The following is an 18,896-nucleotide window of genomic DNA, read 5'->3' on the forward strand; positions in this document are numbered from 1 at the left end:
AGAAAGAAGGAACGAAGGAAAAATAAACGTTGTAAACGTATGGCGGTGGCACCAAAATCTTTTAAATGGTTAGGGCCTTTAAAGGTCTTAAATCGGCCCTGTAACCTCTGCTACGTAATATCAGTCCGCCAATCCATTACTTAAAGGGATGCACTCTTATCCTTTATGTTTTTTTTCGGAAAATAACTATCCAATTTGGCCAGTTTCTTTACGGTTTTCGGAAATACATGCACACTTGATACAATGCCCCTTTTAATTTGCATTTAAAATTGAAGTTCTACACTATTCTAACAAGTAAACGAGCACTGCACCCTATAACAGTTTTAGTATGATTTGATAGCGGGAAAGTAACAAGAGATTTTTTTTTCTTTTCTTAACATTCGTTTTTAAACTACAGTACCAACTATAACAACTCCTATTAGTGCCACCTTCGATAATAAAATGATCTTTTCTCATTTTCTTTCTTTCTTCCCCTCTCCCCAACCTTAAAAGAGATGTGCTGTTTTCATTTGACATATAAAATCCCGTCTTGAAAATAAGTAAGTAAGTAATGAAAGAATAAATTAAATTAAATATAAATAAATAAATTAAATAAAAATTCGGTGACACTATCACGCTTTGGAAACTGACGGACGAAGGAAAGAGAAGAGCTTTATAAAAGATCGCTATACAGAAGCAGCACTGCCAATGCGCTACGCAAAGCCCTGAGTGGAAAGAATTCTGATTATTGTTTTCGGCAAAGTATAAAACTCTTTTATCTTTTGAATTGAATCAACCTGATGTAAATGCACAAAATGAAGGATTTAAAAGCAACAGACTGCAACTACGTGAAACATAATGTTTACTGTCCATGCATTCTTGGGCATACTAAATAAATCTCGAATACTGCTATTTAGCCAAACATAAGATCTTTAATTTATCTTTCACTTATTCAGTCTGTTAAGGATTGAAAAATTGTGCGATTTGTTGTTGTTATCAATCTCACCTGTCTGACAAATGTCAGCAACAAGCCCACAGCATCTATCGTGGCAAGGAATCATATGCGCTTGCCGTTGGCAACAGGTTTGAGCACCATATAGGTGACAGCACGATTTTATCTCAGTTCCCCCCCCCCCCAGTTTTGAAAGACAGCACTCCGAGGGAACGGGTACGAGGGTTTCCCACCTCTCTTTCCCTACCACCATCATCTTGAGAGTGTTGGCCTCAGCTCGTGTTTAGAGTGCCCATGCCGCACAGCCACTACACATTTACAAACATCCATGCCTTCTCCGGATTCCTGGGCCCTTCGGTACGGCATTCAGAGTCACTAACACTATCCCGGTTGGGTGACACTGAGGGATTTAAAAATAATAAACATACTTCTTAATTAAAGATTTATTTTAATTTTTAACAATAGCTAGCTGACATAAAATTAAAATGTATTTAACTTATAATACAGCTAACTAATAATTTATATGAATATATATAGCATTTTTGCAATTAATAAAATATGTGTCTATTGCCATATATTAAATAACTGGCACAGAGTAATTAAAAATTATGATGTTTTGCACTTTAAATTTTTTAAACACAATAAGGGAACCTCTTTGAGTGTTTATTATTTTCGGTTCTCGGATTTAGTGTCCTTATGAAATAGAAACTATTACCATTCAAGGAAAATATTTGTTGTAAGCTTCGTAAGCAAGCGATTCAGAGAAATAAAGACATAGCTACATATCGAATAAAACAAAAGTGTATTCTTTATTAATTAAGGGCGCAAGTTTCCGCTAAGCATTAATTTACGATAAAATAATGTTGCCGCAGTTTTTTTCCATTACGATTTTCCATTTTTTTCCATTACCTATTTTCAAGAGCTCATTTAAAACTCGAACTTTTTTGTTCTTTATCTTTATTGTAATGGCTTTGATTTAAATTGTTTCAGACAGAGCTTAAATTTCGCTGGAGGCTGGCCCCGGTACTTCTCAATCTTTGAGGTAAAATCTAAATTTTAGCCAGTTCTCACCGGAGGCCTAAATAAGAGGTCTTCGGTACTTCTTTTATGTAAATGACACACAATTTCACCAGAAAATTTTGATCTCGAAAATTTTATTTTTATAATAAGTATGCCTTACAAATTTATTCTATTTGTTGAATGTATGTTCTTCTTTCCTGGGGAACAAACCTTTTGATACAGGTGGGGACTTTTAAGAGAAAAGTCCCTAATATTAAAGGTTTATTCTGCAGGAAGTGCAATGAATTTATCGGCAGCGACTAAATTTTTCCTTCCCGAAGATAATAAAAGTGATCACCCTAGTCGTGCACGTCCAATGCTAGTGATTTCTCGCGGAAGAGAGCACAGACTTTTTGGGATCGATATAACCTAATAGGGGTTGGGATTATCACTTGTACAGAACCTTTTAGATCAGTCTCGGATTTGGGAGACATTTTTTTTTCTCTGTCGTGTTCTGCTTGACACTTAGAATTATATTGACAGGTACGAGATCACAAACAGTTGGACTCTTCTTTCTTTGTTTTCGTATCTACACATTCCCGCTAAAATTTCTGTTCATACTTTCGTACCCTTTCTCGCATTTTCTCTGTTCTCATAGTAACGCTTTAACGTTTTACCTTTTTTAAATAATGTACTAAAAAAAAAAAAGGAAATATTTTATTCTATCATCTCTTGAATTAGTACATTTCAACCGGAGCCCAGCTCAGCTATTCTTGAATTCTTATGAAATTGTAATTCCAGCCCCAGCCCTAAATAAGACGACGTCCAGTATATTATTATTATGCAACTATATTTTGCTAAATTAATAATTTATTAAATTTTTATTTAGGTCTTCGAATTTCATTGAACTTTAATTGTATTCATTTTTATTTAAATAATAAATTATTTTATCACTTATTTATTTATTTTTAATTCCTCTTTCTTGACAATCTTCTGTAGGCTTCTAATTTTAGGAATTAACTGAAATGTACATACCAAGATCAGACTGCAATTACGCTTAATTTTATGATTTTTTTCATATTTTTTTTAGATTAAGAATATTTAAAATTTTTTCTTAACTTTTTGAAACTAGGTAACATTTTCAAGGTGTAATCTGACTATAGACTATAATTGCAATTTTCAGATTGCAATATCCTTCTTAATTTTTTTAACGGTAAGGTTTTCTTTGAGGTGTTATACTGGTGTCCCACGGCACTTTTAATTTTAAAACTATAGCAGTGGTTAGCATATATGGTTAGAAAAAAATTGTTTCTCCCTTTAAAAAGATTCAATTTAGTTAACATTTCTCAAAACATCATGTAATACACAATTTCGTCTGGTCTCATATTAAATGTGCTTTTACTGGCATTACGGATTTTGGTTCGAATGAAAACATAGACACGTAAGAGCACTGTGTTGAATTGTTGGGGTTCAAAATAACCATTTATGTAGTGGACCTCTTCGTTATATGCTACAAATAAGAGTAGAGCGATAAATAAATTTAACTTCTGAAACTTAGAGGAGATAAAGGTTAAGACGTCGGCAGTAACCATGTGCTTATATCCAAAATAACGCCTTCTTGGCGACAATTGGAGAGCTGTGGCGAATTTGGCTGAGGTTGCTAGGAGACCTATGTTTTAGCAAAACGGTGATATCGTCACAGGTTAGTCGTTCAGTCTGTGCTCAAGATGAAAGTTATTGAATATATGATTTCTAGGTGGTATTCTTCCAGTTCTTGAAGAATTGAAAGATTCTTGGAATGAATGACTGCGGAAGACTGGTTTTTCCCGTTACATTGAACATAACGGTATATTCTGTACGACCTTTCACTGCCAACGTGTTTATTTCCGACAGTTTAAATCTAAGTTCAAGGTGTTAATCAAATCCGAAAAAAGTGTAAATATTTTCAAAAATGCCTTCGTTTGAAAAAAAGTCTGCTGTCATGAATGAAGTAGAGAAGCATTTCAAGTCTTTTATTGCTGGAGGTAAAACTTTTCGTTTGTGTGATAAATGGTATATAAAGTTTTTTTTTCCTGTTTGTTAAAATTTTTTTTTTATGGAATTAATTGTTGTATGGATTATTTGTTAATAAAAAGAAATAAATTTTATCTACTTATAGGAGAGTTTCATAAATGTTAATAGTAGTACTTGTGTACTTATTTTTTTAATTTCATATAAACGATTTCAGAAAACCTTGTCAAAAGAAAAATTGGCTTAATTTTTTATTTGGTCGCAATCGTGTTTTCAGTGTAAAATTCTACTGCATATATTCTGAACGGAGTTACTACCAATCCACTAACCCGTGAAACCACGCGATGTCGATGATCTTGTGCAGTGGGTATAATTACAACAGCACATTCGAAATCGCACACTTCAGATTCTGCTGCTTATGTAAACATATTTGGATGTTCAAATTAAGGGGTGCTGTTTTTATTAAAATGATGCATGTAATGTACTGGGCAGTGGCTTACAGAACACTGATTAAAAAAAAGGCTAAATGAATGGATATATCTCGATGTTGTAGTGACACAATCTCCATGTCAGAAGTCCTTTAATTTTACCTAAGTATTTTATTAATTTATACTTAAATGGTTTTCACTTACTGCATCACTTAGTAAAAATTGCATGCAACATAGTGTTAGAAATGCATTCCATTTTTTTTATGCTCATCATATTAGGGGGGAAAATCAGAAAATTCTCATTTAAATAAAAATCAAATTTTTTAAACACTCTGAAATTAGTTTCATTATTGGCTTTTATCTGCATTATTATTAACTTAACATGTGTAATTACTTTGATTTCAGGTGTAGCTGGAATGTGTGCAAAAACGACTGTGGCTCCACTTGACAGAATAAAAATACTTCTACAGGCTCATAATCATCATTATAAGCATTTAGGTAAATATTTCAAACTATCTTAACCCTTTGAGGTTCGGTGCATAATTTTTTTTTTTTTTGAAATATTAACTTTACACATAGATAACTAGTCCCTAATACAATGTTATTTCATGAAAAAAAAAAAAAAAAAAGTAAACCTTTAAGGAAATTCGTGACATGGTGGAATACTGCTTGTCCCACCGTGCACCTAGAGCAGTAAAATGGCATCTCTGGCTCAGCGTCAAATAAAAATACAAGATATAAAAAACATTTTTGAATAATTATCTAGAAAATATTGATCATATTCGAAAAATAAAAAATATTTCTTTCAAAAAATTATATAATTTAAAAAAATTGCTCTCTGTACGACTTTTAATTATATTTTTTAATGATTTCAAAATAGATTTGAAACAGAGAAGATTTTCGCTCCAGTACTTTATTTGCTACAGGTTTGAAAAGGAAGATGTTTAGAAGGCCGTCATGATTTACATTTCACCTTTCGTCTGCTTAGGGTATTTTTGTATGGTGAATCACACTCGCATATCCATTCAGTATTCAATGACATTTCCTGTTACAGAATTATATTTTCATTTCTTTCAGAAAAAATTCTAAATATTTTTCAAGTTTTAACATTATTGCAATTTATTAAAAAATATAAATTTGCATTATCAACATATAAAACGAACAGTGACCAGACAAAAGCTCACTGGACGAAAGCACATGTGACAAAAGCCCACAAAAAAGACCCCACTGGGGTTATTGCCCATGTGACTAATACCCACACCGATGAAAGCGCACATTGATAAAAGCCCACATTGATAAAAACCCACACAGATATAAGCACATGCTGATAAAAGCCCACACTGACAAAAACCCACACCAAAATATATGCTACGTTAAAATTAATATTTTTCCCCTTTTTTCTTCAGCTGCACAAAGCATATTCATGAAAAAAATAAATTAATAACAAATAATTGAACAATACATCTAAGTAGTGGAACACATTTCATTTTGGGCTCCATATGAATTAAAACCCGGTATGTATATAGAACAGAGTCAATCAAAATAATGTAATTAAAAACATATACATATAGAACAGAATTTCTAATATCTTGTTTTTTTGCATGAAATGTTTCACCAGTTTTTAAGGTTCGTTCTTAAGAATAATTCATTAAACAGAAGTTCTCATAGGTTTATTAGATAAATAAACTATTTTGAATTCAACATCAAATTTTAAACATAATTTTTTTTTTTAAATTTGTGTCTTAACTTTAATTTTCAAAAAACATGCTAGTGATCCGAAGTTTTGTATAACAAAAGATAGAATAAGAGAAGTGTGATAAATTAAATTATCTGTACATTCAGTCACTATTAAAAACTAATTCTGTCTAGACTATGAATCCTTAATCAGGAGGAATACCCCCAAGGGGAATTTCACAGTTTCAGAGAGTAATTTAGTCAACTTTTTCTTTACGTATTAAGTATTTAAATTTAGTTTATGAATATAAAAAAAACTTTTGTTCAAATTCTGGTATTTATCAACATGTTTTATACTTGTTTAATTTATAAAATGCATTACAGATAATCCTATTTGAACAAACGTATAAGTACTTTTCAAGTTTGGGGAAGGAGGTATTGAATGATCATTTAGCAATGGTGAAAAGGGCACATGAACGAAAAACTGTTGAGAATCACTGGTCTAGACTGAGCCAACTTGAATTAAATATAGAATTTTATACTTTAGGGATCTTTAGTTCTTATTGCAGAGTCATTAGTTTTTTTTTTTTTTTTAAAATGCAGGAAACATGAAAATAAGCAATGCCCTCTCCGAGACTCGAACCTGAATATCTCGAATACGAGTCGATTGTACTAACCATTAAACCACAAAAGCATGCTAGAAGAAGGGACAAATACCTTATATGCTTCCCCTTTTAAAGACAACTGGGGATTAGTCGTCAAATCTTGGTGGGGAAGAATCATCATCCACCACCGTTTTTTTAGCTCAGGCGCGATGCTGGAGACATGGAAAACTAGCAATGCGCTCGCCGGGACTCTAGCCTGAACCTCTCGAATACGCGCCGAGTCTGCTAACTGTTACACCATGAAGGCATGCTGGAAAATAGTTCTTGTAAACAGTTCTCTTGGATAAAAGGTTTCAACATTTATCCTTATTCTGTTGTTACTGAACATCATGTTGATTAGTGAGTTTGGTTTGGTGTATGTGAGCACGTCAAAGCCTCGAGGGCTATCTGCCAGAGGAGAGAGATGCCTTCGTGGAAGACTTTCTAAGAGAAACTGACTCTTATACAAGTTACACATGGAAAACTACGAAAATGCCCATGCAGCCAGCCCGTCCGCGGGATTCGAAACTCGGACTGAACTACCAGTGTTCCGCGACTTTACCGCTCGGCGGACTCTATTGACTAGTGAGAAGTCACCAGCAATCTTATAGAAGGTCATTGACAATTTGCATGCTCCCGTAAACGATTCAGCCTTATAACTTGTTTGTTAGCTCCATTCTTAAAGCTAACATTCAAACCTAAAATTAAATAAAATTCCACGTTTTATTGGGGTTAGTTTCATAAAAAAATTTCTATTGATTTCAAAAGAGAAACAAATTTTGAGCAATTGTTGAGATAAGCAGTATGCATAACAACTTACATATATTACATTCTAAATGTGAAAACACTTTTTTGATTGGTAGAACATATCTCATCTAAGACTTAATCATTTATTTTTGATTCGCAAAACTTTCTAGACATTGTTCCTTTGAAAACAAATCTGAGAAAAAGTTCAAATATCGGAAAAAATAAATAATTAGTTAGATGAATAAAAATTTATAAAAAATGGAATAAAAGCGATATATTAAGAAAACGTCAGTCATCCAATTCTTAAGCTTTTCATGTAGGCACAAGGCTCACCAGCGGCCAAGCGGTAAAAACACTGAATCCTGGTAGCTCGGTCCGGGGTTAAAATCCCGATGGAAAAGCTGACTGCATGGTCACTTTCGGGGTTTTCCACTTGCGTAACATATATATGAGAGAATTGGCTTTAAAACGACCTCCACGAAGGCATGCCTTTCCTTGGCTTAGTGTAATTTCGTCCGTTTTCTTTTCATGCCGAGTTCGAAATAGTGTCGTTTGTTCGCTGCTGTTCACACTTATTCTGCCTTTCCCGTTTCATTTGCTGTTCGAAAAGTCACTTTATGATTAAAAAAAGATATATTTAGACTAAATGACCCTTACTACTTTGACCTGACTTAGCCTTTGTGTTTTAATATTTATTAAACATTTTCTTTAAATTTCAGGCCCACCAGCGGCCGAGTGGTAAAGTCTCTGAACACTGGTAGTTCGGTCCGAGGTTTGAATCCCGTGAGTGGGCTGGCTGCATGGGTTTTTTCGTGATTTTCCCCATGTATAACGTGTATACGAGCCAGTTTCCCTTAGAAAGTCCTCCACGAAGACATCTCTTCCCTTAGGCAGACAGCCCTTGAGGCTTTGCCGTAAATAAATAACCTAACCTTTAGATAAATTTATTCCGAGCAGAATAATGAATTTCAGACATGTTCAAGAGGTGTGTTTTTGAATCTTAATTCCATTTTTGTCATGTAGTGTCCATTTTTTTAATTTCACATACTTCTAAAGAAATAGAACCAGTGTTCCTCCGCTTTGACAGAAAACCAAAATGTAGCAAGTGTATAACGAAAATGTACATGTTTTATTAAAAATATAGTGAGACCTGTATAAACTCAACCGTTCACAGTTTTAAAGGATTTTGGTTGTAGATATGGTGGTCTTAGAAATGTGATATTCACTGGCAATGTCTGTTTATGTTCACAAAAAATACAGGTCTCTTTCATAAGGCGACCTCTTAGAAATGTCGTCAATAGATATAATTCACTATAATTATTTTCTAATGGATAATGGAATTAATTTAATATAATGTCAAGCAAAAAACAGCTATTTACAATAGGGAGATTTAAAAGCACTATAACTGTAATTAAGAGCACTGTAATTTTTCTTTCACAATCAGCTGTTATACAAGATTAGTTGCTTTCCTGTGTATTTTTCATCCATACGTCTTGAACAAATATACAGCAAATGCAATACAAATTATTAAAATATTACAATTTAAAACATTAATACTAATTTTCTATTACTATACATTATACTATTAATGAATGATGAATTTATATAATATGTATACTTAGAATCTAAAAACGATGAACTTTGAATCTGATGACTCTATAAATATATATTTATGTAGTTACAAAATTTTATTAGATGTTATTATATGCATAGTTTTTTGTAATCTTCACTAATTACAAATTAGTTCTTTGTAATTAATTTCTAATAAAATGCTTCATATTTATTACTATATTTTGAGGTGACTGTACTTAAATTTGTAGATATGTTGACTTCTAAGAGCTGTTCCATCCCCCCCAAAATAAATAAATAAAATGAAAATTAAAAACACTATTCCAAATTGCTGTAATTGAAGGATTAAGAGGTTACATTTGGAATTCATTTTCTGACAGGGCGTCAGCTGACAGTTTTAATTTATTCAGAAATCTAAAAGAAAGTAGCTATTGAAAATTGCCAAATTAGGATTGTTACATTCAAAAACGTTTTCAATGATAAATATATTTAAGCTTTGATAATAAGCTCAGTCTAAAGTAAATAATAAAACATCTCTTAGCCAAGTTTTCATTGTGCTTAATTGTTTTAATATTCCTAAACTTAAAAGCAACTAAAGAAAAAACTAAAAAGAAATAAAATAAGATTCAAGTGTTTTTAATTAAAAAGTTAATAGTTTTAATAATGAAACATAATTATATTTAATCTCAGCCCTATTACCTTAAAAATAGCATGTGAGAAATTCCACAATGATATTTTTCATTTTCACATACACATACCAAAGTTAAATAAGTAAATAAATAATAAAATGCAATTTCAGATTTATCATCGAAACATTATATCTAATCACTTAATCAGAAAGTTTGCTTTCAATCTAATAAATTAAACAAAGTAATGATAAAATATACAAACAGACATATTTGAGACATTAAAATTCAGATCTGAATACTCCATTTATTATAATTAAAATTATAAATATATGGTATAGTAATAAAAAACCATAAGTCCCTTTTGATTATGTGCGCTTTTAATCAGTGTGGGCTTTTATCAGCTTGGGCTTATATCTATGTGGGCTTTTATCAATGTGCGCTTTCATCGCTGTGGGTATTTGTCGTATGGGCAATTATCATAGTGGGCTTTTGTCTGGGAACCAAAACGAACATGATACTTGAATTAAAAACTATTTGAACAGTGCTGCCATCTAGTAGCAGCAGGTCTTACATGCGTGCTGGGATGTATTTGATCCCACCTTTTAATTTCAACCATTCTTAATTAATATAATATGAATACAAATAATAATTGTTTTAGAACAGAAAACTTTCACATAAAAATATTCATAAATTAATATAATATGAATACAAATAATAATTGTTTTACAACAGGAAACTTTCACATAAAAATATTCATTCTAACACCAAAAGTTGTTGTTCAGACAATTTAAATTGCATTAGAAATAAATAAAAACTGCTTCAAAATTAGACCTGCAAAGAAATTTTCTTTTACATTATTTCCATGAATGAATACTAGTGCTACCATCTGTTATACATTTAGAGAACTAAATTAAGGAAGAGAATTAAATTAAGGAAGAGAATTAGAACTAAATTAAGGAAGAGAATTAGAACTAAATTAAGGAAGAGAATTAGCCTAAGAATTAGAGGAGTAATTGTACGTATAGTAAATGGAATTTTGCAGCTTTCTGGGAGATAAAAAGTGATAAAAAAGGTGGAATGCCTGGTGTCCCACTGCCTGTCAAACAGTTAATTGAGTTGGCTATTTTTATAGGAATTAAATTTTGATTATCATTACCGAAAGATTTTATTATCTTTATAGTTATTGGACTGTTATGCCAACTGTATATGGTTTATAAAACGAATAGCTGTTGATGTTTTTATGGGCTTGTTTAATCATATATAAAGTGTCCCTCCTCTGTATAAGCAAACTTCTAATTATATGCAATAACTGGGACCTTGACCCATAATTTGAAAATTGAATTTCCTTTTTTTATTTGTAGGCAAAATGCAAAAAAGCCGAGTGTCATTTTTGGTATTGTTTATAGTGTTATGGAATAAAAAGAGGTATTTTTGTGTGATTAAGGATACTTCCATGGTCTTTCATGCCAAATGAGCACAATTCATCATTGTATACTTATTGTATACAATTGTTACTTATGTATTAATAATTAATATGGATATCTATTTCTGTTCTGGCTTATATTTTTCGTTGTACTTTTATGTTAGGTTATGCCAGAACTGTATGTAATAAATATTAGTGGTAAAAAATACATACAGATGTGCACATAATGAACATTAATGAAAAGGAGTACAGTCAAAAGTCTTTTATCCGGACTCGTCGGGACTTCTAATGGCAATTCTGGACTAATGGCAATTCTGGATTATCGATTTTTCCAGATTATAGATCATCAATTTAAATCTGGTAAGATGGCATGCAGAAATTATAAAATTAAAAATATGAAACCATAATTTATGAAGTAAAGAGCAATTATGATCTAAATGGTATCAAAATTTACAAAAAAAAAAAAAAAAAAAAAGCTTAATATTTATTTGTTTACTTTATTAAACATTTCTTTCAACGCACGCATGCGTAAAGCATATATTACGCATAGTCGAAATTAGAAAATTGCAACCAGAAAACTATTTGATATGTATTCGTGATATTTATAATGACGAGGAATTTGATTTAAATCATATCAAAGACGGAGTACATTGAGATGAAATACTACATTTAGTAAGGAATTATAAGCCGGATAAAATAAAAACATCTGCTCTGAATAATAAGATAAGGATAGTGCTGACAGGTTAACTTTCAGTTCATTGTGTGCCGCTACTCCCCCCCTTTCCCCGCAGAGCAGCGTAAAAATTGATAAACAGATTTCGGAATGGTTAGAGAAACAAACGATATGCCTTTATCCATTTTTTTCAGCAATTCCACTTTTTTGTTTGATGGACGTCGAAACATGCTTTCCCTTTGTAGATCCAGCATCGGAAATTCTATTTGACATATTTGAAAGTTCCAACTTACTTTTATAAAATTGCTCTAGCAGTCTGCAAAAAATAATAAGCCAGTTCCAATTCGAAGATTAAGGAACAACGCAATCTGCAACATTAACTGAAATAGATAATTAGATAATTTTAGCTTAGCTGCGCATGCGTAAAGGCATGCGAATGCGTTGTTGCATGTGCAGAAAGTTTGTAGCTTTGAGGTCCAGATTATGGGTGTCCGGATTTACGACTTTTGACTGTAGTTAAAATTACTGAATTTCAGTTTATAAGTTATTTTCTCCCTCCTTCCAACATACCTTTGTGGTGTAATGGTAGCACACTTGACACATATTCGAGAGGTCCAGGTTTGAGCTGTGGCGATGGCATTGCTCCTTTTTCACTTTTCCTGCTTTAAAATAACTTAATGGATCTATAAGTTCTTGTTGGCTCTACTGTAAATTCATACTAACCTGGTATAAAATTTTTACAAAATTTTACATCAAGTTAAATTTTTATGAAGCTTCATAATGTATTTTATTTTTTAAAAATGTAAATCATAAAATCATGTATGTAATAAGTACAAAGTCTGAGATCTGGTCTCATTGGGACTTTGCCGATACATTACTTCGAATTGTTCTGGGTTTTAGATATCAATTCTACATGAAATGTGTAATCATTGTCAGCATAATGTTAACGTAAAACGTTACCACCATCCTGTTAGTATTAAATTATTAATATTTTAAAGAAAAAAAAAATTTCCTTATCCATGGTCCAGTCTCAATGCTCATGGGTCCACCATAGGCATAGCTGACAATGGTGCTTGGTCAACAGAGGCACATGAGTGGAATGTCTGCTTCACAGTCCTAAGTGTCCGCTGAACTCTGTGTTCCGAAAACTTGCTCTTGAACCTGCATTGTATTGGGGTGTCAGCTGAGCCACTGTCTGGTGTCTGTTTTTGCTGTACCAACTGGGACAGTCTCCGGCATCCTTTTTCTTTGATGACCGGTGGACTGCTGGTATCACCATCATTTATTCACTTTGCATAAATACTAACAATCTCAGATTGCGAACAACCTACCAGTCATGCAGTTTTGGAGATACTCGTTCCGAGTCTTCGGGCCATTACCATCTGCCTTCCGCTTGGATCAGCAGCCTTTCCTATCACTCACAAAAGTAAGTGCAAGAATAATCCCTTACCTTCTCCAGCAGCAGTTAAATACCATTTCCACATAATCACGTGTCCTTCACGTCATCCAGGCGAGTTCATTGGAAAATGTATAGATGGTCGTAATGTTATGGCTCTTCAATGTATATTTATACAATTTTGGCATTGCTGATTACAATAAAAAAAGGGAGGTGCACAACTAGATGTTATAATAGTCTTATATACAAAATTTCAGCATTCTATAGCTAATAATTTTTGAGATAATGCAAGATACATAGGTACGTTCGTATGTATAGACATCAAGAAAAAGAATGGCTAAAATGGGTTTGAAAAGGGTCAAAATGGATACTTTTGTTGAAACATAACCCAAAATTTTTCACGATTACAATATTTCCTTTACTTCATTCAAGGAGGTTATATATATATGAAAGATCTTAAGATGTATTCATTAGCAAAAATTTTTCTTTATTCTTTATTTGTAAGGGACTACAATACACTAAGGAAAAAAAAAAAAAAAAAACAAACTAAACTAATAATACTTTGTAAGGCTATTTTTTTGCTAAGTCGAAATAATACACTCTATGGGTTTTAAAAAATCTTTTAAAATAACTCAATAATTGCACTGAATTTCTTAAATGTTCTGCCTTTCTTGCAGTACTGCAAGAATAACTTATAGCATATTGTTAAAAAAATCAGTGATGAATGACTAAATTTTTGTTCTCATGTTAATTTATATTTTTATTTAATTTTTATTTCAGGTGTGTTTTCTGGTTTGAAAAGCATTGTAGAGAAAGAAAAAGTGTGGGGCTTATACAAGGGTAACGGGGCTCAGATGGTGCGAATATTTCCATATGCAGCTGTTCAGTTTCTCTCCTTTGAATGCTATAAAAAAGTAATATATATGTTTGTCTCTTTTCATTCTGTGAATAAATTTTTATCTGTCTTTTTTAAATATCGGTGTGGATAACTTATAGCCTCTTCACAACTTATATGGCTGTCACAGACCATTATTGAAATGATCAATAGCTGGCCAAGATTTCGGTGATCTGTTTTCTACCCCCCTTAAAATATCCAATACCTTATAGGACAGTTCCTAAAAACGTTTTGCATTACCTTATGTTTCCTGTAAACAACCTGATATAAAAGAATTTTTTTGTAATTTTCCTTGTCATTAGGTTATATGTCCCTTTCTTAACACAGTTTGGTGTCAATGCTTCCTTAATAAAGTGTATTGTCATCAATCTTTCTCCAAAATGTATAGGTATCACAAAGTTTAAACAGAAAAGAGATGCTATACTGCTTAACTCTTAGACATTGAAGTCGCGCAAAACATCGGCAGGTCACCCGAACACTTGAATTATTTTCTACTTAGTGCTTTCTGTTATGGGTGTTGTTAAATGACATGCCAATCATTCTTTTGAAGTGATTAAAAGTAGTTCTGTTATGTGAATGCACCGTTGATGTCAGTGTTTAGCTATTGATGTCCAAAGTTGCAATCCTGTCCAAAAGGAAAATGGCACACAGTGCTGAAAGTGTAATCCCAAGAAAGAAGCTTTCGTTTAATTTAAGTAGGCTATTGTTAGCACTGTAGGATTCTGCTTGGCATGGTGGAAGGAAATCCATTCCAACAAAATACATATATACAGGTATTTCAAATGTTTGAGTGAAACAGAGTTTCTTTCTACCGATGTGAAAGAGTTAATGATACTGATGAATCGGACTTCGAATCAGATGCTAAGTGGTAAGAAGTAGAAAATTAAGTAAATAATAATGAGAAAAAACAAGTTGAAGATGAAATTAGCACAAATTTGAAAGCAGATGTTTTAGAGCAGTGTAAAGAAAATCTAATAAAAGAATGGTCTTGTAATGTTAACATTGATGCTGGGATTTTTCCCTTATTAACCAATTTTTGGGACCAGTTCATAATTTAACAGTTGCTACTTCATCTTTACAATTTTAAAATTATTCCTAATGAATAAAATTTATGAAGCAATTTGTATAAACATGAATTACTATGCAGAATTTTCTACGAGACAGCATGATTCTGTTGACTGTAACTGGGAAGCAACTTTTTTTGTGAAAGAAATATATTAAGGATCTACTTATTAATTTTATTACATTAAAAAAAGTAAAATATTTAGGCTGGGAAAAGGTTTAGTTATGACAAGCACGCGTTTGTGTAGACTCCAACTACTACAGATTCTCCATAGTTTCTATAAAAACTAAAAAATTAAGAGTTAAAGAAAATACTGAAAAAAAAACTGGATTTTTTTGAAAGGGGCAAGGGAATTGATATGATCATGAAATCATGTATTGCATTTTTAGTTGATAGTCTTGCTGATTTTGAAGAGTAAGCAATTGTAGTTCAACGAATTCTGACCCTCATCTACCCAATTAAGCATCCTGCAGAGAAGGGCTTGTTTAACCTGCAGGTCTCATTAAAATATATTTTGCTGAGAAAACATAGCATGTGTTTCTTGTGAGATAAGATTAAACTGGAACTTTTTAAAATGCTACTTCGGGATAAGAGCTTAAACTTATCAAGCTAGAAATTTAATATATATTCTACAGATTCTGCCTCATATTCTGCAGATTGTCCATGCATTAAACATATAAAATTTCTGCAAATCATGTACTTTGTAACAGCACCAGACTTTTCATTCATACATTTCGTAAAAGGTGACAGTAAATGGCATATATTTTCTCAGAGTCATAGAGAAATTAGTACTATAAAATAGAAAGAAAAATCAAATTTATTCATAAAAGATGAGGAAAAGAATGTTACAAAAGCTGAATGCTATTTAATTCTATTTTTAATTAAACATGGCCTTTCAATTTTATGGATTCTAATTTCCTCTGTGATTATTTGTGAATTAAAATATATGCTTCAATAATACATTAGTAGATTTAATAATATTTTTGCTTGAGTAATAAAATGAAAATTTCTAGTTAAACATGCCTGCAGTTTACATGAAGTATTTCAGCGATATATTAATAAATTTCATGATATTTCTGCTTGAGTAGTAAAATGAATATTTCTAGTTAAATATGCCTACGATTTATGTGAAGTATTTTTATATTTTAAGTTATAATTAAATTTAACCTTTAATTGAAAAATATGCCTTGCATATGCATTTTCAAAGTTATAATAGTCATTTCCATGTGTATTACTGACAAGTTTTGCAAGTTGGAGTCTTTGCATTTAATCAAAGACTTGAAAACAAAGGCTGTGAAATCTACTTTTACAGATTTTTTTTTTTTTTTTTTTTTTCATCAGCTTAGATTTGATGTTGGACTAATACAAGTCTGGTCAAACTGCATATAAATATCCTACAAAATTGCAAAAACATGCCTGGAGGTATCAAGTAAATGAAGCTCAAAAACCAGTCCTTATGTTAAATAGTTATGCAACATAAAAATTTACTTTATCTTGGCTGATTAAACAGCTAATGCATATAATTTCCACAGACTGTAAAAACGACCCATGATATGTTACATAGTGCCATGTTTACAAACTTTTTCAAAGAGCATTGTGGGAGGTGTAAAATCTCAGCAAATCAGTATAAAAATACTACTGTGTTTCTTAAAAATCATAAAGTGGTGGATCTACTTGATTCCTTTCAGACACAGCAGTGGATGATGTCTTTACAATGCAAGCAGTCACTTGTTATCCACTTCCAAAGTGATCAATCTAATTTCATATTACAACTTATTGAAGAGTCTGCAGAGCAAAATTCATTTCAGAAATTCACCTTAGCCACATTTTTGCTTAGTGCATTTCACAATGATTGGTGGTCATAAACAGAAGGTATTAAATGCAAAGAATTAGGGGAAAAAGGCAAATTTTGGGTCATTGAACATTCTTGTGACATATACCAAATGTGCTTATTCAAAACATGCTTAAGATATGAATTTCGGATTTTGACGTATAAAAAAAGGCACATTTTAGAGGCACAAAAATGCCCCTTTCATGATTATAAAATTTGAAAAAGGCGACATTTTATACATATTGTTGCGTGCATACGGGTTCACAATAGATTGAAGGCACACAGAACTGATGATAGCTTGATAAAATTTATTTTTACCAAAAGAAACACTTTACATTACTGGAATTTTCCACAAAAGTTCTCAGACAGCTCTTCTCCATATCACAAATTACAATGAGTAGTTACACTTCAAACTACTGAGAATGTTAAACACAGCACAATGCAAAGCACATCTAAAAGGGCAAAACTCTGATGGACATCTCTTAATACTTTGAATTCATGCTGAACTAAACAATTGAGAAACTATTGGTCTCCAATTTCATATAGTTTTCTCTCAGCTACTGAGAAATCTCTACCTTCCATTTCACAAAATCACTAAAAGGCATAAAGTTGGCCGAATACAGTTACAGTTACTCATAGAGATCAATTGCAGTTATTCAATTACAGTTTTACAGGGACTGGACCAAAATGTCAACAAATGATTGCCAAGTTTGGCAACATTTTACAATAAAAATTAGCCTCCAAAACAATCTCCACAACCAGTTTGTTGATATCTTTGCCAATATAGTGAGTCAGCCATTTATCTCAATGATAAACAGACTTGCCCCTGTAATCTTATTTTCCCAGCAGAACTGTCTTTTTCAAGCATTTTATATTATATAATACAAAATATAATACCTTTCACATATAATTTCACTCAAATTATTTACATATATAGAAAATTTGTAACAATATGTTTATAATGCAATATAAATATTCAACATATACACATATATGCATGTGTGTATATGCATTTATAAACACAAAATTTACATAGAATACTTAGATATTAATGTATCTGTATGCTCAAATACATTTACCTACAAATACACATACATATTTACCTATAATATAAGATACGTACACTGCTCAAAAAAAAAAAAAAGGGACAGTCCTATATCTCCTGATCTATTGGGCCGATTGACAAAATTTAAATTGCGTTCTTCATGTCTCGAAAGCGCGACTTAGGATATATATTAGATTTATATATAGCACTATTCTAACATAGGTATTTTGACACAAAATCGGACTTTTTCTGAAATAATCTACCAATTTTTTTACATATTTCGATTCTACGACTCAAATTACACCTAAATATGAAATTTTGTAAAATTTGGAGTGAAATTTACGGAGAAATTCACAAATTTATGTTGGCACTTTTTTGTAAGTTTGCGCCAAGAATACTTCACTTGGCAAACTTCTTAATGGCAACCTAGTTTCCTTTCCGGTGAGAGGAAAAAAAGTCACCATCGTTCCTTTTTTCCAAATAATATTCTATATATTATATTTTTTAATTATAACTTATTAGTTTAAGTAATTTTTTCTTTTTCGAATTTCATTTTAATTGTTTAAGTTGTACTTTTTTTTTTTTTTTCTTCGAATAACTGTTTTAAAAATTTCTATTTACCTATTCGAACTGCGTAAATAAAGGTGCGGCGTTTATTTTTTTCAAATAGTTTTCTTTATATATATTTTTCATCATAGTTATTATTTTAGGTAATTTTTAAATTTTTATACTTTTATTTTAATTGTTTGTGTTGCATTGTCTCTTCAGATAATTGTTTTAAAATTTTCTATTTATTCCTTCGAACTGAGCATTTAAAATATATTTATTAATATCAATTTTCCAGAATTTGATTATATTAATTTGAACTGTGTTTCTTTCGGAAGAATATTTTGTAACCCAGACTACGATGCGTTTGAAAACTGCATACTATATAAAAGA

At 31.6% G+C, this 18,896-nt stretch overlaps 1 protein-coding gene across 2 annotated transcripts in view; it reads left to right on the forward strand.

Moving 5' to 3' along the window:
- Positions 1 to 3,617: 3,617 nt before the first annotated feature.
- LOC118203195 (mitochondrial coenzyme A transporter SLC25A16-like) overlaps positions 3,618 to 18,896 on the forward strand; it is a 34,709-nt gene continuing 19,430 nt past the window's right edge. The window contains exons 1-3 of one of the 2 annotated variants that reach the window (XM_035375463.2): positions 3,618 to 3,982; positions 4,774 to 4,866; positions 13,904 to 14,037. In XM_035375463.2, coding sequence (XP_035231354.1) covers positions 4,785 to 4,866; positions 13,904 to 14,037 — 216 coding nt within the window. In that variant the 5' untranslated portion in view covers positions 3,618 to 3,982; positions 4,774 to 4,784. The remainder of the gene's footprint in view (positions 3,983 to 4,773; positions 4,867 to 13,903; positions 14,038 to 18,896) is intronic. The other variant, XM_035375462.2, reaches the window with a different exon arrangement.

Source organism: Stegodyphus dumicola, chromosome 3, assembly GCF_044657685.1.
Source record: "Stegodyphus dumicola isolate Sdum_Otavi_A_Nest chromosome 3, ASM4465768v1".
Lineage (NCBI taxonomy): Eukaryota > Metazoa > Arthropoda > Arachnida > Araneae > Eresidae > Stegodyphus > Stegodyphus dumicola.